Here is a 24,496-nt window from a genome sequence, read left to right as displayed (position 1 = left end):
TCCCCATTAGATGGCTCTGATGTCACTCCCCTTAACCTTACTGGGAAGTCTACTGGAAGCAGCAGAGTTTGGCTCCAACTTCTGTACCTTCCATGCAAAACATCTGTCAACACCTCCTGATGTCTTCCTCACTCTCATCCCATAGCCTTTACTCACAGATTCTGTTGGGGCAGTTCATGGCCACCTGGCTTTGACCTAGACAATTAGGACAGGTTGGACTGACTGCCCTCATTTAGTCCTTTCAAAATAAGGACTGTTTGAACTGTTTGCAGTTGTGACACAGGTTGACAGGCACTCCTAGATTGATGTAGGAAAGAACTAATGATTCTAAACAACTCTTTCCTTCCATACGTACCATCTGTGTCCTTGGGATGTTACATCCTTTTTTTTTTTGCGCTGCCCGAGATGTTACATCTTTTGTGTAAGCCAGCCAATAACTTACCTTTCTCCTAAAAACACAGACTCTTACACCTTTGACTATTTAAGGAAACACCAATAAATTTTTTTTAAATCTTCTTTTTTTTTTTTTTTTTTGAGACAGTGTCTCATTTTGTTGCCCTCAGTAGAGTGCCATGGCGTTACAGCTCACAGCAACCTCAAACTCTTTGGGCTCAAGCAATCCTGTTGCCTCAGCCTCTCAAGTCGCTAAGACTACAGATGCCCGCTACAACACCCAACTATTTTTAGAGATGGGGATCTTGTTCTTGCTCAAGCTGATCTCAAACTCCTGAGCTCAAGCAATCCACCTGCCTCAGCCTCTCAAGAGTTTAGGATTACAGGTGTGAGCCACTGCTCCTGGTCACACCAATAAATCTTGTAGACTGTAAAAACAAAAAAAACAACATTGCAGACCCTCTTCTCACCCAATATATTCTCCCTATGTATTGTGATCTACTCCTGTGGCTCCAATGTCGACCAATCTTAAGAGCTTCATCATAATACCTTCAGTGTCATCCCCTCTACAGCCAGAGTGATTTTTCAAAAAAGCAAAGCTATGTTTATCTACTAATTATACTCTGAATACTTTCCAGTAGATCTGACCCTGTTTGTCTGAAACATAACTTTTAGTAGGCCCTCTCCCAAACTCTTCTTTATAGAGACTGCTAAAGGAAGTCCATGGCATAAAACAGGTCAGAATTACTGACACAGAGCTTTATAAGACTTGCTAAGAAGTACTTTATTTTCAGAAAGATGAAAAGCCAAAAGAAAGTTTTATTCAAGAGTAAGAGAGTATGATCTGCATACTAAAAAAGATCACTCTGGTTGATGTGTGGGAATAAATGTAGAAGAGCAAGAATAGAAGCAGAAAGACCAATCAGGAAGCTACTACAGTAGTTAAGATGAGAGGTATTTATGATTTTACCACAACTATATGGCTTTACTCCTTTCCACTCCATACTCTACAACCACTGAATCCATTAGCAGTTCCCTGGAAGCACTATGATCTTTTTGACCTCTGGATCTCTACTCATGCCGTTTCCTCTGCTGGAGCACTCTCCCCCTTCTTCCTCCATAAGAGCTCAGATCTAACTTCTAAAAAACTTTGCTGATTCAGACTGGGATAGGTACTCCTTTTACACGCTGCTACGATATTAATAGCACTCTTTGCTTAATCTCTACACTTACCATGCTATACTTATTGCTCGTTGACTTGTATATTACATCTCCCTCACCAAATTATTACTTTGTTTAAGGCAGAACACATACTGTTTATCTTTATATCCACTATGGTGCTTTGCACATAGTGTAGCAATAACTAGCTGTGTAAATTAATTAACTGATGTTCCATTATAAAAGGGTTTCTTCAGAGATTATTTTTTCTTTTTTGGAGATCTCTCTGCTGCCCAGGCTCAAGGGCCATGGCATCAGCCTAGCTCACAGTAGCCTCAAACTCCTGAGTGTTCATGCAATCCTCCTCCCTCAGTCTCTTGAGTAGCTGGGACTATAGGCACCAGGTCCAATGCCTGACTAATTTTTATTTTTAGTAGAAACGGCCTTGCTCTTGCTTAGGCTAGTCTCAAATTCCTGAGCTCAAGGGATCTGCCCACCTTAGCCTCTCAGAGTGCTAGGATTTATAGGTATTAGCCACTGTGACCTCATCAGAGATTATTTAGGATTAATCTTTTTTTTTTTTTTTTTGGTTTTTGGCCGGGGCTAGGTTTGAACCTGCCACCTCCAGCATATGGGACCGGCGCCCTACTCCTTGAGCCACAGGCGCCGCCCAGGATTGATCTTCTTAATTCATCCTAAACATACAGCAAAAATTGAATTATGCATATTATATGCCAGGTACTGTGCTGGGTTTTGGATCTTTAATGAAAATAATAGATAACAATTATTAAATATCTTATATATTACGAAAGGCACGTACTGTACTGAACAATTATGTATATTTTGTTTAATCTTTCTAAAAACCCTGTCAGGTATGCACTATGATCTGTACCGATGTCTACTCCACTCGGTGCTTTTCTTTAATCAGATAAGAGATAAAGAGAGGTTAATCTTTTCTTTTTTTTTTTAATTATTTTTTTTATTTAATTATTATTTTTTTTTTTTGGTTTTTGGCCGGGGCTGGGTTTGAACCTGCCACCTCCGGCATATGGGACCGGCGCCCTACTCCTTGAGCCATAGGCGCCACCCTAGTTAATCTTTTCAAGGTTTCACAGCTACTGAATGAACTGTTTTAGAATTCAGCTATACCTCTGAATTCTAGAACATAGGTTTTGTGTGTGTGTATATATATATTATTTTTTGAGACAGGGTCTCACTTTATCACTGAGGCTGAACAGTGGGTGCAATCATAGTTCCCTCCAGCCTCAAACTCCTGGGCTCAAGTGATCTTACTTCCTCCTATCTCAGCCTTCCAAGTAGCTAGGTCTATGGGCATGCACTACCATACCGAGCTAATTGAAAAAAGAAAATTTCAGAGGTGGGATTTCACTGTATTGCTTAGACCAGTCTTGAACTCCTGGCCTCAAGCAAACTTCCTGCCTTTCCAAAATGCTAGAATTACAGGCATCAGCCACCAGAACTTAAGCTCTTAATTTCTTTCTTTCTTTTTTTTTTTTTTTTTTTGCAGTTTTTGGCCCGGGCCGGGTTTGAACCAGCCACCTCTGGTATATGGGGCTGGCACCCTACTCCTTGAGCCACAGGTGCTGCCCCAAACTCTTAATTTCTATACTCTTTGTCTTTAACCTTAAAATAAAAAACACTTCCTTAAAAGTAGGGCTTATGGCAACCTGAAGATGTGGATAAGTAGTACAAAATGGTCTGACAGGCAGTACGTTAGTAGAAAAATGTACCAAGTATTCTGGTAGTAATAAAAAAAGTAAAACTTAACTCTCTGGGGGAAAAGTAGAGAGAAGCAGAATTAACAGTAATCTAGCTCTTAAAGGATAGAGTGTAAGTGTGCTAGGTAAAGAGCGGAATATAATACAATTTATATTACACAGAAAACTCAGTGTGAGTCGAGCAGGCTAGTGAGAGTGGGGTATGGAATTTGAGTGGTAGGAATTAAGGCAGGAGTAAAAGGTAAAAGCCTTTTTTTTCCTTTTTTTTTTTAGACAGAGCCTCAAGCTGTCGCCCTGGGTAAAGTGCCGTGGCATCACAGCTCACAGCAACCTCCAACTCCTGGGCTCAAGTGATTGTCCTGCTGCCACCTCCCAAGTAGCTGGGACTACAGGCGCCCACCACAATGCCTGGCTGTTTTTTTGTTGCAGCTGTCTTGTTGTTTGGCGGGCCCGGGCTGGATTTGAATCTGCCAGCTCAGGTGTATGTGACTGGCGCTTTAGAGCCAAGGTAAAAGCCTTTAAAGGGACTTAAATTCTGTATTTATGAGTTTGTTTTTTGTGCTATAAAAAAGTAATGGAGTTTAGCTTATGATTGTCAAGGCTGACCCAACACATTTTAATGAGGACTTATAAAAACCATATTTGCAAGTTTTAAAACATACCAAACAATGTCTGAAACAATTTTCTTCACCAAATCTCTGCTCTTACTCTGTCTCCCATCTCTGAGTTTCTCACTCAAACTAAGGCTGAACAAATGGAGAGGACTGCCTACAGACAACCTCAGAATGTCTATTGCACATATTAGCTGGTAATAATGTGTTTTAAAGTTTTATTTTTATTGAGACAGAGTCTCATTTTGTCACCCTCGGTAGAGTGCCATGGAGTTACAGTTTACAGCAACCTCAAACTCTTGGGCTTAAGTGATTCTCTTGCCTCAGCCTCCCAAGTAGCTGGGACCACAGGTGCCAGATGCAATGCCCAGCTATTTTTTGGTTGTGATTGTCATTGTTGTTTTGGCAGGCCTGGGCTGGATTAGAACCTGCCAGCTTCGGTGTATGTGGCCGGCGCCCTAGTTGCTACAGGCGCCAAGCCTGTTTGAAAGTTGGTTTTTTTTTTTTTGGCCGGGGCTGGGTTTGAACCCGCCAACTCCAGCACATGAGGCCAGCAGCCTACCCCTTTGAGCCACAGGTGCTGCCCCTGTTTGAAAGTTTTAATGTGGCCATCAAAATAACCAAATCAAATTAGCCTTCGCAAAAAAGTCCTACCTGGCCAGGCATAGTGCCTCTTTATCTGTAATCCTAGCGCTCTGGGAGGCTGAGGCAAGTGGATTGCCTGAGCTCACAGGTTGGAGACCAGCCTGAGCCAGAGCAAAACCGCATCTCTAAAAATAGCTGAGTGTTGTGGTGGAGGCCTGTAGTCGCAGCTAGTTGGGAAGCTCAGGCAAGAAAATCACTTGAGCCCAAGATTTTGAGGTTGCTGTGAGCTACAACACCATGGCACTCTACCCAGGGTGACAAAGTCAGACTCTGTCTCAAAAAAAAAAAAAAAAAAAAGTCCCACCTGCTTTGACGGTGCCATTTCTACTAATGAGTTTTCCAATGTATACTTAAGGCCTTTTGAAGTCTCTGAAAGTTTAAGAGCCCGAGAAAAGGAAAACTAGGTAGTGGTTAAAGAAACTCAGGTACCTGCTGTATACTGTGGAGCATTTCAATAACCCGAATATAGTCCAGGTAAACAAGCCCAGATGTTTCCCAGTCCTGAATTAGGCTGCTGTGTTCTGGAGGTTCCAGGTCTTCCAAGAACCCCTTCAGGTAGTCGTAGTTCTCGTTAATAATGGCATCTAAAGGAACAAAATATTGAGCACAGTATTTGCACAAGTACATGGTTTTCAAAAGGGCAGAGGGCATGACAGAAATCTAAGACAGGAAGGAAGGAGAAACAGTGCTGAGTTAGATTTCAGAATTACAAATTGATATAGGCATACCTCAGAGATATTGTAGTTCAGTTTCAGGCATTGCTGGGGTTGCTGCATCAATTTCTTAAAATATGACAAATGAAGTATGCTACACCTATTCCTTTCATGACAGATTTGTCATGCTATTTCACAGCATTTACCCCACACAGCAGAACTACCTTCAAAAGTGGAGTCAGTCCTCTCAAATTCAACTACTGATTTATCAACTAAGTTTATGTAATATTCTAAATCCCTTGCTGTCATTTCAACAGTATAAGCACCTTATTAGGAGTAGAAGCAATTCCTCAACTGATGAAGTACCCCCCCGCCCCCCAAGACAGAGTCTCATTATGTTGCCCTCGGTAGAGTACCATGGCATCACAGCTCACAGCAACCTCAAACTCTTGGGCTTAAGCAATTCTCGTGCCTCTGCCTCCCAAGTAGCTAGGCCTACAGGCGCCTCCCACAACGCCTATTTTTTTGTTGTAGTTATCATTGCTGTTTTGGCAGGCCCAGGCCAGGTTCGAATCTGCCAGTATGTGGCCAGCGCCCTAGCTGCTGAGCTACAGGTGCCAAGCCAACTGTTGAAGTTTTAGCATGAAACTGCAGTAATTCATTCACATCTTCAGGCTCCACTTCTAATTCCACTTCTCTTGCTATTCCCATTGCATCTACACTCACTTCCTCCACTAAAATTGATAACCTCTCAGAGTCATCCATGAGGGTTGGAAACAACTTCTTCTAAACTCCTGTTAATTTTGATATTTTAGCTTCCTCCCATGATTCACAAATGTTTTTAACGGCATCGAGGATGGTTTGGAGAAGCTTTTCAATTTATTTTGTCCAGATCCATCAGAAGAATTAATATCTCTAGTAGGGACAGCCTTATGAAATGTATTTCTTTCTTTCTTTTTTTGTAGAGACAGAGTCTCACTTTATTGCCCTTAGTAGAGTGCTGTGCCATCACAGCTCACAGTAATCTCCAGCTCCTGGGCTTAGGTGATTCTCTTGCCTCAGCCTCCCCAGTAGCTGGGACCACAGGCACCCGCCACAATGCCCGCTTGAAATGTATTTCTTAAATAATAAGGCTTCATTGAAAGTGGACTTACTCCTTGATCCATGGCTGTAGAATGGATGTTCTGTTAGCAAGCATAAACATTATCAGTCTTCTAGTCCATCTGTCACAGCTTTTGGGTGACTAGGTGCATTGTTGATGAGCAATAACATTTTGAAAGAAATCTTGAGTTAGTGTGGCAAAACACCCTCCCTGCCAAATGCCCACACATGGAGAACAACATGCAGGGAGTCAAATGTAGCTGTTTGGTCCAAGTTCAGTTGAGACTAGTCGCCGCTTCAGACCAGATTGGTTGGACTTCTTTCTTCTTTGGAGATGCCAGGACACACTGACTCTTCTTCCCTGTGATGGCTCTCCCAATGTATGCAGGCAGCATCCTGGCAAAAATGGCAGGTGCAGCCATGGGCAGGGGACCCTGGGAAGCCACTCATCTTCTTGTGCTGGGAAATGGAAGTAATAGCCTGAGGACTATGGGCTTCCTTAGCAGCTGGTCCCAACTCTTGAGGGCTTTTATACTCATCACCCCCAGTCCTGTCCCCCTCGACACTCACTGGCTCTCAATCTTGTCACCTAATTTTTTTTTTTTTTGGTAGAGATGGGGTCTCACTCTTGCTCAGGCAAGTCTTAAACTCCCCACCTCCAATGATCTCTTCACCTCAGCTTCTCGGAGTGCTAAGATCAGGCATGAGCCACTGCACTTAGGTGAATCTCTTTTTCCTTGGTAATAGTTCTCGATACGGGACTTACAATATTAGTAAACCAGGCTATACACAGATGTGTTGTCCTCTAGGCTTTGTTATTCCATTTACATAGCAAAGGCAAAGGAGATTGAGCATAATCCTTAAGGGCCCTAGGATTTTCAGAATGATAAATGAGCACTGGCTTCAATTTAATCTCACCAGCTGCATTATCCCCAAACTAGAGAATCAAGCCTGTCTTTTGAAGCTTTGAAGCCAGGAATTGATTTCTCTTCTCTAGCTATTTACTACATAGGCCGGGCATGGTGGCTCATGCCTATTTTGAAAGGCTGAGATAGGAGGATCTCTTGAGGCCAGGAGTTCAGCAAGACTCTGTCTTTACAAATACTAACTGGGCACAGTGGTACATGTGTGTACTGCCAGCTGTTTGGGAGGCTGAGGCAGAAGAATAATTTGTGCCCAGGAGTTTGAGATTGTGGTGAGCTACGATGCTGCTGCACTCTAGCCTGGGTAATACGGCAAGACCCTGTCTCAAACAAAAAAAAAAAAAAAAGAGAGAGTTCTAGATGGCATCATCTTCTTCCAAAAGCAAGCTGTTTAATCTACATTGAGAATCTGTTGTTTAGTGTATTCATCTTCATTACTTATCGTAGCTAGATCTTTTTGACAACTTGCTGCAGCTTCTCCATCAGTACTTGCTGCTTCACCTTTCTTACTTTATATCAATGGTTTCTTTCCTTAAACCTCATGAACCAATTTCTGCTAGCTTCAAACTTTTCTCTGCAGCTTTTTCACTTGTCTCAGCCTTCAGAAGCCTCAGAAGAGAGAGTTAGGGCCTTTCTCTAGATTAGGTTTTATCTTAAGGTAACGTCATGGCTGGTTTGATCTACTATCCAGAACACTATTATCTTCTCCACATTTACAATAAGGCTGTTTCACTTTTTTATTATTTATGTGCTCACTAGAGTAGCACTTGTTATTTCCTCTAAGAACATTTCCTTTACTTGGCTACTATTTGGTACAAGAGGTCTACCTTTAGGACTGTACTGCTTTTGACATAACTCCCTTACTAAGCTTAATCATTTCTAACTTTTGATTTAAAGTGAGAGAAGTGTGACTCTTCCTTTTCACGTCAATGCTGAGAGGCCACTGTAGTATTATTAATTGGTCTAATTTCAATATTGTTGTCTTTTAGGGAACAGGGGGGCCCAAGGAGAGGAAGAGAGAGATGGGTAATGGCTAGTTGTTACCGTATTTGGAACACACACATTTACTGATTAAGTTCCCCATCTTTTAAGTGCATGGTGCATGATGACCCCATATAATTATAATAACATCAAAGATCATTTAGATAAATACAATGCATACTAATAATGAAAAAGATGGAAATATTCTAGGAATCCTCAATATGTTACAGAGACATGAAATGAAGCGAGCACATCGTGTTTTAACAAATCTTCAATTTGTTAAAACAAAAAATATCTGTAAAGCACAATAAAACAAGGTATATCTATATTCTGAAATAATCCAAAGGAAAATTTGAAGAATTTCTGGTTTTAGTTCTCCAAGTAGGTATTCCTTGCATTGTTGAATAACATTTCCATAAACAAAGAGTTTAATAAAATCAGTGCATGTCATGGATATTTCTGGTGATAAATGTTATTGCCACCTTCCTTGTCCCTCTAACCCATCATCCTGGCCAGGCCACTTCTGTAGAGAGCTTTGGGGGGAGGAGGGTGATTTAAGTGCCATGTCCTATACTAAGTATCATTTTGGCCTGACCCCTCATGGGAGTGCAGAGGTTGGCAGAATTTGGGGTGATTCCAGATGTGGATGCTAGCACATACCAGAAGCTAAGTGCTGAACGATGAGTTTGTGGCAGCGGTTCCAGTGCCCAGCTTTAAATAAATAGAGGGCCTCCAAGTGTTTGTCAGATTCCATGCGTGCTCGTACTGCTTTGGCCTCATAAATCCACTCGGCAGGCACACAAAGTTTCTGGGTAAGGAAAGTCTCCTTAGCCCAAGACTCAGGGGTGTCCAATAGTTGGCAATGCCGGATAAGCAGCTCTCGAACAGCCTTCTCACGCATGCTGTACGAAAAGAGATAAACGAGATTAAATCCCATCCTCATTCATAGAAGAGGCTGTCCCAGGTAGCTTAGAGGAACCCCTGAGGCAGAATCTCAAACAGCAGGTATCAATTCTTAGTGGACCACTTCAAACTTCACTTAAAAAAACAAACAAAATGCCATCACACCAGCAATTTTTTTTTTGAAAAAAAAAAAAAAATTCTAAGCATATAGAATTTTCAAGGTCAACAAAGTCAAAAAGTTGGAAAGTTGAGGACAACTGATGACCTACTACATGGTGGGGAGTGGAGGGCCATGGTGTGTGACACACCTCTTGGAGGCAGGACACAATTATAAGAGGAACTTTACCTAACAAATGCAATCAGTGCAACCTGGTTCTCTGTACCCTCAATGAATCCTCAACAATAAAAAAAAAAAAAGTTGGGAAGTTTAATACTCTAGGGGAATGCTACCTAATCCCTGCAAAAGACTTCCTCTAGTTAAGATCTCTTATTTCCTATCTAGTAACATTTCCTTGTCACCACCTATAATACCAGGAACTGGAATAGGGAGAATTCTGATTCAGTGAACAGGCATGTTAAATTCATTTCTATAACCTTCGTATTTTCCCTTTCTACTACATGGTCAGTACAAGCAAACAAAACACAGAAGAACCTCCATAGCTGACCATCTCCCTACACTGATTGCCTTCTTAAATTGACCTAATTTTCATAGACCACACAAGTACCACATGGACACATCAGTACAGTAGGCTAGTTCCTTATGTTGACCACTTCAGTATGTTTTCTCGTTTGTTACAGTCCTTGGGTGGTCAATTTAGAGAGGTTCTATTGTAGTTTCTAAAGCTAATGTTTTTTCTAGGTCTTTCTTTTTTCAGGCCATCAGCCTTCTTAATTTACTCTGTGGCTCAGTGAGTAGGGCGCCGGCCCCATATACCCAGGGTAGCAGGTTCAAACCCTTTTAAAAAAAAGCAAAAAAAAAAAAAAAATTTACTCTCTCTCTACATGTAGATTAAGGCCCCCTGAGGAGAGTCCTTTTATGCGTAGGCCAGAAAACTAGTCTTTGTCTTTGCCAGAAAACTTACAGCTGCCTCCTTTTTCTATATATTTTTTTTCATGAAACAGGAACTCCTTCCCCACAGCCAACTGTAAAACATCAGTCATCTTATCAGCTGGCTTTTAGCATGTGAAATCCCTCATGAGAACGTTTAAATAAATTCAAAGGAATAGTCTGGGGTCATTTCAGTTCCTGTTACCAAGTAAGACGAAGAGAAATTGCTTAATGCAGTGGTTCTCAACCTGTGGGTGGCGACCCCTTGTAACAATGAAAATACATCCTGCATTTACATTACAATTCATAACAGAAGCAAAATTACAGTTATGAAGTAGCAACAAAAATAATTTTATGGTTGGGGGTCACCACATGAGGAACTGTATTAAAGGGTCGCAGCATTAGGGGTCATTAGGAAAGTTGAAAACCACCGGCTTAATGAGAAGCCTATTCTATTCTAAACATACTCTAAAACATATTCTAGATGTTTTGTATGTTTACTCTTTTAATCCCATAGTCACTTCTCTGTAGGGACTTGTTATGATTTCACAGATTAAAAACCATTACCTGCAGCACACTGATTAAGAGCATAAACTCTAGACCTGAGCTAGAAACCTCATTCTGCCATTACTTAAGGGGCAGGTGGGTGGCAAGGGATGACTAGAGAAGGAGCTAGCCAGGAGATTGAAACCATAAAATCAGTGTCATAGATCCACTGACAGCTCAGCCAACACTACTTCTGCATAATTCTCAAACATGCCACATGCATATGAATCTATACTTAAGTTATTAATACTATCACTTCACCTGGCCATATCCTTCCATTTCCACATCATTATTTCTTATTCTAATTTTATAGGTTCTTTGACTCTTTATCTCTAAACTTTCTCTGATCATTGCTAATCACAGAGATCTCTTTTCATTTCTCAGACTGCTGAGAGGTCTTGTGATAAGTATTGTAATTTGGTACTTAATAACACAGTCTCATTTTTAACTGCTTCACATGAACAAGAGATAGCACGGGCTCAGGGTTTAACTGTCTTGAGGTTTATGTGGCTAGAAAGAATACTTATCCTAAATTAATTACTTGTTGAATTGAATGCTAAGAGGCTATGATTCCTTTGGCATTGTCCCAGAATACTAGATACACCCAGTGGGTTCAATGGCTTCTCACTCACCTTGAGTTGTCAATGTGCAGGAAGACAAAGATGGCCCACTCCCAGAGCCCCTCGCTTTCCAGTTGGCCAGCGTAACTGGCCTGCAGTATACCCTCACACTGCTCTGAGAGATGGGTATAGTTAAGAGCCCTTAGTACTTCCCACAAGTGCCAGCTTAGGCGGTAGTCCAAAGGATCTGCTGTTACACTTCGAGGCTCTAACAGCTGGTTGAGATCATAATGTCTGCAAAGAAGAATGTTTTGAGAGTTACCATATCTAGCCAGCAGACTTCCTGCACTGACAGGCCAACTGTCAGTTGTGTCTCAGAAGACAATAAAAGAACCTGAGGCCAAAATCATTACAGGTCTTCTTTCCCACTGAAGATTTTAGACAATACAAAGAAACATGTCACCTTTTTCCTAATTGGTTTATTGGTAGGTATTGGTTTGGCATATATGTTTTACCATCCTGATATATGGAGCATTCAAAATCCTAACCCATCCATCCTCTCATTATAGTGAATTACTTTTTTTTTTTTTGAGACAGAGTCTCACACTATGTCATCCTTGGTATAGCTGTGGCATCACAGCTCACAGTAACCTCAGCGATTCTCTTGCTTCAGTCTCCCAAGTGCTAGGACTACAGGTGCCTGCCACAACACCCACCTATTTTTTTTGTTGTTATTGTTGCAGTTGTCGTTGTTTAGCTGGCCTGTGCTGGATTTGAACCCGCCGTCCTCTGTGTATGTGGCTGGCGCCATAACCACTGTACTACAGGCACCGAGACTTATATTACTTTTCTTTTAAGGATTTTTTTTTTTTTGGTTTTTGGCCGGGGCTGGGTTTGAACCTGCCACCTCCAGCATATGGGACCGGTGCCTTACTCCTTGAGCCACAGGCGCCACCCGACTTATATTACTTTTCTTAACCATTTAAAAAACATACTTACTGGAGTCAGTGCCCGTAAGCATAGTGGTTACAGCACCAGCCATGTACACCGAGGCTGGCGTGTTTGAACCTGGCCTGGGCCAGCTAAATAACGACAACTGCAATAAAAAATAGCCAGGTATTGTGGCAGGCGCCTGTAGTCCTAGCTACTTGGGAGGCTGAGGCAAGAGAATCGCTTAAGCCCAAGAGTTTGAGGTTGCTGTGAGCTATGTCGCCAAAGTACTCTACTGAGGGCGACATACTGAGATTGTCTCAAAAAAAAAAAAAAAAGAAAAAGGAAAAAAACCAAAGAAAACCCCGTATTTACCTTACTATCTTTCAGATTGTTTTATCAACATAAAGTGGTTGTGTGCAAATTCTATTTGTCTGAACAGTTAAGTGGTGTTCATGATGATTATTTCCTTTTCTGGTTTCAAATTTTTATCTTTGATTTTGTCATTAGTAGGTATTCTTCTTCTTCTTTTTTTTTTTTTTTGTAGAGACAGAGTCTCACTGTACCGCCCTCGGTAGAGTGCCATGGCATCACACAGCTCACAGCAACCTCTAACTCTTGGGCTTACGCGATTCTCCTGCCTCAGCCTCCCGAGCAGCCGGGACTACAGGCGCCCGCCACAACGCCCGGCTATTTTTTTGTTGCCGTTTGGCCGGGGCTGGGTCCGAACCTGCCACCCTCGGCATATGGGGCCGGCGCCCTACTCACTGAGCCACAGGCGCCGCCCCAGTAGGTATTATTCTTTATATAGGAATACAGGTCCCCTGGGTTTGGAAGTGTATCCCCAGAGATTTTTGACTTGTTTTCTGCTGGAGGCCCAGGGATTTCAATGGCCCTGAACCAGGGCCATTTATATGATAAAATGTTAGCCTGTAATCACAGATATAAGATGGTATAAACTAAGAGCCTATGCCTGCAAGTTTTAAAAATCTAAATCTTAGATCCAGACCAATAACTTTTCCTTTTCACCCAGGATCTCAGACATTTTACAATTTCTTAACACTTCCCTTAGTAATGAATGAGTCATGTTTTTCTAGAACAGTGCTACTGACCGGAACATGAGATAGTAAAGTTCTATAATCTGCCTCAGCTAATTTAATAGCCACTAGCCACATATGGATAGTAAACACTTGAAATGAGTTAAATGTTAACTTAATTCAAATTGAGATATCCATATGTAGGCTTGGCACCTGTGGCTCAAGCGGCTAAGGCGCCAGCCACATATACTTGAGCTGGAGGATTCGAATCCAGCCTGGGCTTGCCAAACAACAAGGATGGTTGCAACCAAAAAACAGCCGGGCATGGTGGCAGGAACCTGTAGTCCCAGTTACTTGGGAGGCGGAGGCGGGAGAATCGCTTGAGCCCAGGAGTTGGAGGTTGCTGTGAGCTGTGATGCCATAGCACTCTACCCAAGGCGACAGCTTGAGGCTCTGTCTCAAAAAAAAAAAAAAAAGATATCCATATGTAAATAGTGGCTATTCTATTAGATTATTAGATAGTAGTACAGTTCTGGACCTTTCTTTTTTTTTTTTTTTTGAGACAGAGCCTTTCAAGGCTGAGGCAGGAGGATTGCTTGGACCCAGGAGTTTGAGCTTGTGGTAAGCTAAGCTGATGCTATGGCATTCTAGTCTGGGCAACAGAGTGAGACTGCCTAAAAAAAATAATTGAATAAATAAAAAAAATTGTTTTTTAATTAAATAAAAAGTTTTTCTAATAATAAAAAAAAGCTGATAATAGGCTGGACATACATAGTACATGCCTATCCTGTTAATCTTAGCAGTTTGGGAGGCTGAGATAGGAGAATAACTGGAGACTGGGAGTTTGTGACCAGCCTGAGCAATATAAAAGACTCCATCTCTACAAAAAAAAAAAAAAAATTAAAAATATGGCTGGCCGGCTCGGCACCTGTGGCTCAAACGGCTAAGGCGCCAGCCACATACACCTGAGCTAGCGGGTTCGAATCCAGCCTAGGCCCACCAAACAATGACAGCTACAACAACAACAAAATAGCTGGGCGTTGTGGCGGGCGCCTGTAGTCCCAGCTACTTGGGAGGCTGAGGCAAGAGAATCACTTAAGCCTAGGAGCTGGAGGTTGCTGTGAGTGGCAATGCTACAGCACTCTACCCAGGGGGACAGCTTGAGGCTATCTCAAAAAAAAAACAAAAACAAAAACAAAAAACATCTAGCTGGGCATGGTGGCACAGCCATAGGTCCTAGCTACTCAGGAGGCTGAGGCAGGAAGATCACTTAAGTTCAAGAATTCAATGTTGCAGTGAGCTAGGATCATGCCACTGCACTCTAGCCTAGGTAAGAGCAAGGCCTTATCTCAAAACAAACCAAACAAAAACCCTGACAATACCAAATTTTACTTTTTTTTTACTTTTTTTTTTTTTTTTTGTAGAGACAGAGTTTCACTTTATTGCCCTCGGTAGAGTGCCGTGGCCTCACACAGCTCACAGCAACCTCCAACTCCTGGGCTTAGGCGATTCTCTTGCCTCAGCCTCCCGAGTAGCTGGGACTACAGGCGCCCGCCACAACGCCCGGCTAATTTTTTGGTTGCAGTTTGGCCGGGGCCAGGTTTGAACCCACCACCCTCCGTATATGGGGCCGGCGCCTCACCGACTGAGCCACAGGCGCCGCCCAACAATACCAAATTTTAAAGAGGATACAGAGCACTTACAAAACCTTATATATTACTGGCAGGACTGTAAAATGATACAACCACTTTTTCTTTTATTGAGGTAGAGTCTCAAGCTGTTGCTCTAGGTAGAGTGCCGCAGCATCATAGGTCACAGCAACCTCCAACTCAGGCTCAAGCAATCCTCTTGCCTCAGATTTTCTTTTTCTTTTTTTTTTTTTTTTTGAGGCAGAGACTCAAGCTGTCATCCTGGGTAGAGTGCAGTGGAATCACGGCTCATAGCAACCTCCAACTCTTGGGCTTAAGTGATTCTCTTGCCTCAGCCTCCCAAGCAGCCAGGACTACATGCACCTGCCACAATGCCCGGCTGTTTTTTGGCTGTAGTTGTCATTGTTGTGTGTGCCCGGGCCAGATTTGAACCCGCCAGCTCTGGTGTATGTGGTTGGCAGCCTAGCTGTTGAACTACAGGCCTTGAACTCGGCCTCAGGTTTTCTATTTTTAGTAGAGACAGGGCCTAGTTTTCACTGAGGCTGGTCTAGAATTTGTGAGCTTAAGCAATCCACCTGCCTTGACCTCCCAGAGTGCTAGGATTATAGGCATGAGCCACTGTGCCCAGTCAATACAACTACTTTTAGATTAAACTGTAGTGTCTTTATCTGTAATAACCAAAAAAAAAAAAAAAAAAAACCTAACCTATGTTCCTATGTAAAGTCCCCCAACTTAAAACCCAAATTTTATTTACATACACTAACATGGAAAAAAATCTAAAAATCATCATAATGCCGAGTAAAAGAAGGTACGCACAAAAGAGAACATATAGTACGATCTCAATTACATAAAATAGAATACCAAAACTAATTTATGGTAACAAACCACCAATCAGTAGTTGTCTAGAGTAAAGACTGCCCAGGGGCATGAAGGAATTTTTCAGGTGTAATACAAATAGTACCTTGGTTGTGATGGTAGTTACAAGGTGATAATTATGATAAAACTTACTAAACTGCATATTTTATTATATGTAAACTGTTATTTCATTAATGTTGATTAAAATAATTTTTAGGGGCGGCGCCTGTGGCTCAGTCGGTGGGGCGCCGGCCCCATATACCGAGGGTGGCGGGTTCGAACCCGGCCCCGGCCAAACTGCAACCAAAAAATAGCCAGGAGTTGTGGCGGGCGCCTGTAGTCCCAGCTACTCGGGAGGCTGAGGCAAGAGAATCCCTTAAGCCCAGGAGTTGGAGATTGCTGTGAGCTGTGTGAGGCCACGGCACTCTACTGAGGGCCATAAAGTGAGACTCTGTCTCTACAAAAAAAAAAAAAATAATAATTTTTAGACTTTTAACTCTAATTCCAATATGTCTTCTATTGAACTACTATCAAGTTTATTTAGTAATTTATACAGCTTCATGGCAATTTAGGGGCATAAAGGGAAAAAGGATTCCCTGGTGGTTCAGAGCACTTAAGTGACTAGCGTGCCTGGCTCTGATTTACCTGTCACTGTAAAGTTTTAGAAGGTGAAAGCAGACATCTCGAAGAGGTCTCTGCGAGTCTTGCTCCTCTTCTATCACATAGCCAAAGCCCTCGATGTATGAAGGAAGTGGGGAACAGGCATATCTGTCACTCTCAGAGTTATTCTGAAGGGAAGAATTTTACAAAATAATACATTAGCTACTAGTCTGTTTTACTAGATACTATCATGTCTCAATTACCGTAGCACTTGCAGTAAGAATGAATTGACACTCTAAAGGAAGCTATCAAGGGCTTTAAACTTTTTCATTCATGACCCATTTCACTTGTCTTCAATGGAATGGTAAAGATATTAAGCAGTTTTCACTAAACTCTCATACTTTTCTTGCCACAAGTTTCTTTCTTTCTTTTTTTTTTTTTGTTTGAGACAGAGTCTCACTATGTCACCCCTGGTAGAGTGCCATGGCATCATAGCTCACAGCAACCTCAAACTCTTGGGCTAAGCGATTCTCTTGTCTCAGCCTCCCAGGTAGCTAGAACTACAGGTTCTAGCCCGGCTATTTTTTGTTGCAGTGTCATTGTGGTTTGGCTGGCCTGGGTCAGGTTCAAACATGGCTCCCTTGGTGTATGTGGGTGGCACCGAGCCAGTTTCTTAATGTATTTTCTTTAATGTTCTTTTTCTTCTGACAAATAATTCTGACAAATGTAGGGACAATAAGAAAAGAATACAATAAATGATGGCATTAATAATACTTCAATCTGAAAAATTACGAGGAATGTGAAATATGCTATTTAGAGGTAAATTTTATAACTGTTAAGTTTGGTGTTAAATCAAACCTCAGGTCAGACTGTAGATCAATAAATTCCCAAAGGAATAAGATAGGATTAGAGGCAGGAAAACTGCAGTGGGAAACTCAACTCTGGAAACTCATCAAATTAAATAAAATAAAAGCAGACACGTGGAAAAGCAGCCCTGTCTAGGAATAAGGATAAAGCTTCTCACAAAATTTTGTAGGTCTATTTCAATTTTACAGTATTTTCAAAATAGGTAGTTAGTAGAAGTATTACAAAATGTGAGTTGGTTTTTTTTTCTCTGCAAGATTTCTCTAGCAAAAACAGAACACCTGCCAGTATTCTTGATTGGCTCTATTTGCCACATATATACCTGAAATGCTTCTTCATACATGCTGAGTGCCCTAGAAATGGAGGCTGTTGGTGGTAGCAAATACCAAAGATGGACAGCCAGGGAGCGTTTCCAATCCAACTGTGAACACACATTGATTTGCTTCTCCTCTGAGAGCTGCCACACCTGCAGGACACAAAATCATCGCCACAGCAATATTTAACCTTATAACTGCCTATGTCTGTTAAGTTATTAATTTATTCAACCCACCACCCCTGGTGCACAGGGCTGGCGCTCTGAACACCGAACTATGGACGCCCAGCCAGAATACCATTATTAATTATCCAGATATAAAATATACAGTCCTTTGCAGTGAGAGAGTGGATTTAAACAAATAATCAGTGCTCTGAAAAGAGATGATAGCCGCTGAAAAGAGAATAGGTCTGCTCATTGTCCATACTTGTCAAGTTGAGCATCAATTCTGACCAAGTATTTCTGAAAATTGACTACCTGTATAAGAACATAATCAAAGAAATAGGCAATGATAGAGAAACAGAATAAAAATGGCTATTTTAAAAAATGGTGCTTTATGACATGGAAAAATGTTCATATACTATAGGTTAAAAAAACTGGCAGAACTGTTGGATCTAATTGGTTTTGCTTATATATACACAAATAAGTAAATATGAACACATAAATGCTGAAGAAGACTTAAAATATGTATGGGGAGAGAATTTATTTATTTTTTTGAGACAGTCTCACTATGTTGCCCACAGTAGAGTGCTGTGACATCACAGCTCACAGCAACCTCAAACTCTTGGGCTTAAGAGATTCTCTTGCCTCAGCCTCCCAAGTAGCTGGGACTACAGGTGTCCATCACAATGCCTGGCTGTTTTTTTAGTTGTAGTTGTTATTGTTGTTTGGCAGGTCCAGGTTGGATTCAAACCTGTCAGCTCTGGTGTATGTGGCTGGTCCCTAGCCACTTGAGCTATAGGTGCTGAGCCAGAGAGAGAATTTATATTGTTTACCACTAACATGAGATATGGTGAAATTTAAAGTTTTGATTTATAAGTAACTAAATTTTTCTATAATGTGCATGCCTGCATTTATAAATTGAAAATATTTACATTGAAAATTAAAAATAATTTACCCAGTAATGTCTAACTATGTGCAGTTTATAAAGACAGACAGCCCTTTGCTTCAACCTCAAACCACATTGAATTTTTAAGAAACCTGAAGTGAGATTATGGAAAAAGAGGAAGATACCGGTTTTCCAGCCAACAGGGCAAAGATTCGCAGTCTCTCATCCTGTATAAAGCAGTCAGCCTGGAGCTGATGCCAATCTACCAGTTGCATGGTAAGCAGCTCTCGGACTGACTGGCTACCCACAAACTGAGATAAAAGAAGGGCAAGACGATGATCACCTGTAAGAGAAGCAGAAGTTCGCAGGTGATTATGAAGGATTTACAGACTTGGTCAAACACTTGTGGGATTAATCTTATTTCTTTAGGAGCAAGGACTTAACAACAGTGACTGCTTTTTGCAGTATTGCTAAAATCGTAAAAAACTTACAATTTCCTCCTTAGGTAGAAAATTAACAAGGTAGTTTAACCTAAATTATATATTGACTGTCTAGTACACAGAGATCAATAACAGACATAATACTAATTCTGTGACCCGAAGCAAGACACATTAGTTATAAAATGGAGAACACCATCCAATTCAAAAGTTTGTAGTACGACCAGGTGCGGTGGCTAACACCTACAATTCTAGCACTTTAAGAGGTCAAAGGGAGACAGCTTGAGGCCAAAAGTTTAAAACCAGCCTGGCTAACATAGCAAGATCCCATCTGTACAAGAAATTAAAAATTCCACAACCCTAGCTACTGGGGAAGCTGAGGTAGGAGGATCACTTGAGCAGAAGTTTGAGGTTGCAGTGATCTATGACAATGCTACTGCACTCTAGCTGGAGAGAGAGAGAGAGACCCTGTTTAAATAAACAAACAAACCCCCCCACCCCCAAAATCTCACTTGGGTCCAATCATTAAAAAACAGATTAGCAGACCAATCAGCTTTTGTCAGGCCTTGAATTTCCACACAGACTTTCCAATTGAAGAGAAAATATGCTGGTTGTTACAAATGATTTAGAGAACATCCTGCGAAATAAAGTATCGTAAGAATGGAAAAAAAAAATGGAAAAACACATACTGAGTACTTACTTAGAGCCAGTAGATTAACAACTCATGCGCACATGAGACAAAAACACAAATTCAAGTAAGGGAGGGAAAGAGGTCCGAAAAATTCACACCCAATGAGTACACTGCACAGGTAGGTATACTGCCCAATTCCTGGGTGAAGGGCACAACTACACTACAACCCAGACTTTAATCTTCAAAAAAGCAAATCATGCAACCTAATCATACGTACCCCCATATCAATCTAAATTTTTTTTAAAAGAACAGAACCTATGCTGAGAAAATGGCAGGATTTTATAGTACTTTTTCAAGTAAAATTTTGTGTATATAAGAATCTAAATTCATGTTTTTTGCATGTGATTATCAACAAACCCTAAATTATTCATTGAAAAGACTATCCCTGTATATAAAACTAGCACAATGTACCCCATAATTGCATTAATGTACACAGCTATGATTTAATAAAAAAAATTTAAAAAAAGACTATCCTTTCCAGGGCGGTGCCTGTGGCTCAATGGGTTGGGTGCCAGCCCCATATACTAGAGGGTGACGGGTTCAAACCTGGCCAGGCCAGATTGCAAAAAAAAAAAAAAAAAAAAAAATAGCTGAGTGTTCTAGTGGGCGCCTGTAGTCCCAGCTACTCGGGAAGCTGAGGCAAGAGAATCACTTAAGCCCAGGAGTTTGAGGTTGCTGTGAGCTGTGACGCCATGGCATTCTACCAAGGGTGATACAGTAAGACTGTTTCTTTTTTTTGTAGAGACAGAGTCTCACTTTATCGCCCTCGGTAGAGTACCATGGCATCACACAGCTCACAGCAACCTCCAACTCCTGGGCTGAAGCGATTCTCTTGCCTCAGCCTCCCAAGTAGCTGGGACCACAGGCACCGGCCACAACGCCCAGCTATTTTTTTTTTTTTGGTTTACAGTTCAGCCAGAGGCGGGTTTGAACCCGCCACCCTCGATATATGGGGCCGGCGCCTTACCGACTGAGCCACAGGCGCCGCCCGTAAGACTGTTTCTTAAAAAAAAAAAAAAGACTATCCTTTCCATATTTAAAATGTACTGGCAACATTCTTTAAAAAAAAGTTGTCTGTAAGTCATACAGTTTTATAATTGCATTTCATTTTCTGTTGCATTGATTCTTATCCATCCCTACTATCTTGACTGCTGTAAATTTACGTTTCAAAGTAAGAAAATGTTGAATATTCTGACTCAACATTTCCAAATATGGTTCTTTAAGTCTCTAAATAAAGACAAGTTTTCAACTTCTACAAAATTTCTGCCTGGAGATTGTGGAAGATGTGGCATTAAATACATAGATTAACAGAGGGAGAAAGACATAGGAACAATACTAATGTTTTCTATGCATCAGTGTTTCTCAACCAGAGTTGACTGCCCTTCAAGTGAAATTTGGTAGTGAATGTTTAGAAACATCTCCTTGTTTGTCAAAACAAGAGCACATAAAGCATAGACAGTGCTAAGCATATTACAATGCCTAGGACAATACCCACAATAAACAATTATCAGTCCATTTGGCAAATAATTTTGAGGTTGAGAACCTAGGATATCTCTTATTTAGATCTTTATTTCCCTAGCAAAGTTTTATAGTTTTCAGAATATTGGTTTTACACTTCTTTTGTTTCATTTATTTCTTAAGTACCTGAACTGGTTACAATAAATATCCATTACAATGTGGTATATAGGAATATGGTGGTTTCAATCTTAGAGGAAAGCCATTCAGTATTTTATCATTAAGGATATTGTCAGCTATGGATTTTTTTTGTTAGATATGCTTTGAAATTAGGGTAATAATGGCATCATAGGATGAGCTGAAAAGTGCTCTGATTTCTAATTTCTGGGAGTTCACAGAAATTCTTTCTTGTTTAATTATGTAACACATTCACCAGTGAAGACATCTGGGACTGGGCTTTTCTGAGTGATGAGTTTTTCAACAAACTTAATGCTTTTACTGATTTACTCTATTTTTTTTGTGTGTTTTTTTCATTGATTTTTGCTCCTATCAACACTATTTCCTTCCTTCCTTCTGTTACCTTTAGGTTTAGTTTGCTCTTTCTATTTTTTACTTATATATTTTTTAGTTTCTGAACATTTTAAGAAACCTTGTTAAAAAACGTCTTAACACTTCAAGAAGCTTTGGTTGTTACTTTGAAGTCTTTCTTCTTGCTAGATAAATATCAGGTAAAGTTAGTTGACAGTGTTTGTCCATGTTTCTATATTCAACTTCCAGCCTTCCTGATGATCCTTTCTTGTAGGTGTCATGGTGAGCATAATATGATCCTGTGACACAGTTCTCACTTTATCCTCCAGGTAGAATGCCATGGCATCACAGCTCACAGCAACCTCAAACTCTTGGTTAAACGATCCTCTTGCCTCAGCTTCCCGAGTAGCTGGGACTATGGGTGCCAGCCGCAACACCTGGCTTTATCTTTTTAATGATTCGTAATCCCTATAGTTTTATAGAAGATCAATCCTGAAGATAAACTTTCATGGTATAGATGTACAAAGATAAAAGCTGGGCGCAGTGGCTAATCTTAGCACAATGGGAGGCCAAGGCAGGTATTTGCCTGAGCCCAGCCTGAGCTAGAGCGAGACCTCATCTCTAAAAATAGCCAGGTGTTATGCAGGCACCTGTAGTCCTAGCTACTCAGGTGGCTGAGGCAAGAGGATTGCTTGAGCCCAAGAGTTTGAGATAGCTATGAGTTATGACACCATAGCACTCTACCGAGGGCGACAAGCTGAGACAGTCTCAAAAAAACCAAAAAAATGCTCAAAGATCAAGAAAGGGATTCAACTAAATGTGTAGTGATAGTGGAATGCAACTTGTCATTTAAGTTACAGATTCTAGTTTTCCATTGATGTTCCTTATAATGCCCAAACTGGCCAAGTCCTCCAAATAAATCCAGTTGATGGATCTAAAAAGTGGACTCTGAATAAATTAGGTTCCAATAAACAAAGTCTCATCAAGGATCTAATTATATTAGATTACAGTAAACTATCTCATCTTGTTTTCTTATTAAGATTTGTGTCCAGAGCAGCAGTTCTCAACCTGTGGGTCGCGACCCCTTTGTAACAATGAAAATACATCCTGCATATCAGGTATTTTCATTACAATTCATAACAGGTAGCAAAATTACAGTTATGAAGTAGCAACAAAAATAATTTTATGGTTGGGAGTCACCACAACATGAGGAACTGTATTAAAGGGTCGCGGCATTAAGAAGGTTGAGAACCACTGGTCTAGAGTCATTAAGCACTTGCTGAAGGCCTTATTAGTGAAAGGGAAATTAAAAAATATTGAAATAGGCTGGGCACCTTTAGCTAAGCGGTTAGGGTGCCAGCCACATGCTCCAGGGCTGGTGGGATTGAACCCGGCCCAGGCCTACTGAACAAAAACAAACAAACAGAGCCAAGCATTGTGGTGGGTGCCTGTGTTCCCAGCTACTACGCTCGAGCCCAAGAGTTTGAGGTTGCTGTGAGTTACGACACCACGGCACTTGGTATACTAAGGATGACAAAGTGAGACTCTGTCTCTGCATTTCTTTCTTTTTTTTTTTAAGAGACAGAGTCTGACTTTATTGCCCTCGGTAGAGTGCTGTGGCGTCACAGCTCATAGCAACCTCCAACTCCTGGGCTTACGCAATTCTCTTGCCTCAGCCTCTCGAGTAGCTGGGACTACAGGCAGCCGCCACAAAGCCTGGCTATTTTTTTTGATGCAGTTTGACTAGAGCCAGGTTTGAACCCGCCACCCTTTGTCTATGGGGCCAGTGCCCTACCCACTGAGCCACAGGCACCACCCAAGACTTTGTCTCAATAAAAAATTTAAAAAAATTGAAATGTATGTATGGGAAGTCTTTAAAAAACAAAACAGCCAAATAAATATGTAAGCCTATTTTTTTTTTAAGAGACAAGAGTCTCACTTTATTGCCCTCGGTAGAGTAACGTAGCATCACAGTTCACAGCAACCTCCATCTCCTAGGCTTAGGTGGTTCTCTTGCCTCACTCAGCCTCCCCAGTAGCTAGGACTACAAGCGCCCGCCACAACGCCCTGTTATTTTTTTTTGTAGAGACAGAGTTTCACTTTATTGCCCTCGGTAGAGTGCCGTGGCGTCACACAGCTCACAGCAACCTCCAACTCCTGGGCTTAGGTGATTCTCCTGCCTCAGCCTCCCGAGTAGCTGGGACCACAGGCACCCGCCACAATGCCCGGCTATTTTTTTGTTGCAGTTTGGCCGGGGGTGGGTTTGAACCCACCACCCTCGGTATATGGGGCCAGCGCCCTGCTCACTGAGCCACAGGTGCCGCCCCGCCCTGTTATTTTTTGTTGCAGTTTGGTCAGGGCTGGGTTTGAAACCGCCACCCTTGGTATATGGGACCAGCGCCCTACCCACTGAGCCCGCTTTTTTTTGTTTTTTAAAGACTTTTTTGGCTTGTTTTTTAAAGACTTCCATATATATTTACATATTTATTTGAAAAAGACTTATATTTACAGAAAAAAAGAAATAAAGAAAACAAGTCTCAATGTCAAAGAAAGATTTGTTAATATGGTACATTTATACACTAAGAATGCTGAGAAGCATCTACAGTTTGACCTATACATAATATAGGACACTTTTAATGTGGTAGATGAAAATGAAATTATTATAGTACTTGGCAAAATATCATTTTCAAATAGTTTACATGCATATTATACTGTGCTCATATGTTTATGTATTACAAAGGAGACAGTCTAAATACAAATTACACATTAAAATGTTTACAGTGAGTAGTAGTCATAGGATTTAGGTAGTTTTGATTTATTGCTCACCT

The 24,496-nt window shown here is 41.2% G+C and overlaps 1 protein-coding gene across 3 annotated transcripts in view; it reads right to left on the bottom strand.

Moving 5' to 3' along the window:
• The window catches only part of NUP98 (nucleoporin 98 and 96 precursor), a 140,291-nt gene that overhangs the window by 2,214 nt on the left and 113,581 nt on the right, over positions 1-24,496 (bottom strand). For all 3 annotated transcript variants that reach the window (XM_053560822.1, XM_053560823.1, XM_053560824.1), the window contains exons 26-31: positions 18,743-18,900; positions 17,519-17,662; positions 16,378-16,520; positions 11,334-11,555; positions 8,865-9,106; positions 4,976-5,130 (exon numbers count right to left, since the gene is read on the bottom strand). In XM_053560822.1, the coding sequence (XP_053416797.1) occupies positions 4,976-5,130; positions 8,865-9,106; positions 11,334-11,555; positions 16,378-16,520; positions 17,519-17,662; positions 18,743-18,900 (1,064 nt within the window). The remainder of the gene's footprint in view (positions 1-4,975; positions 5,131-8,864; positions 9,107-11,333; positions 11,556-16,377; positions 16,521-17,518; positions 17,663-18,742; positions 18,901-24,496) is intronic.

This window comes from Nycticebus coucang, chromosome 14 (genome assembly GCF_027406575.1).
Source record: "Nycticebus coucang isolate mNycCou1 chromosome 14, mNycCou1.pri, whole genome shotgun sequence".
In the NCBI taxonomy this organism is placed as follows: domain Eukaryota; kingdom Metazoa; phylum Chordata; class Mammalia; order Primates; family Lorisidae; genus Nycticebus; species Nycticebus coucang.
This window is presented reverse-complemented; position numbering and strand designations above follow the sequence as displayed.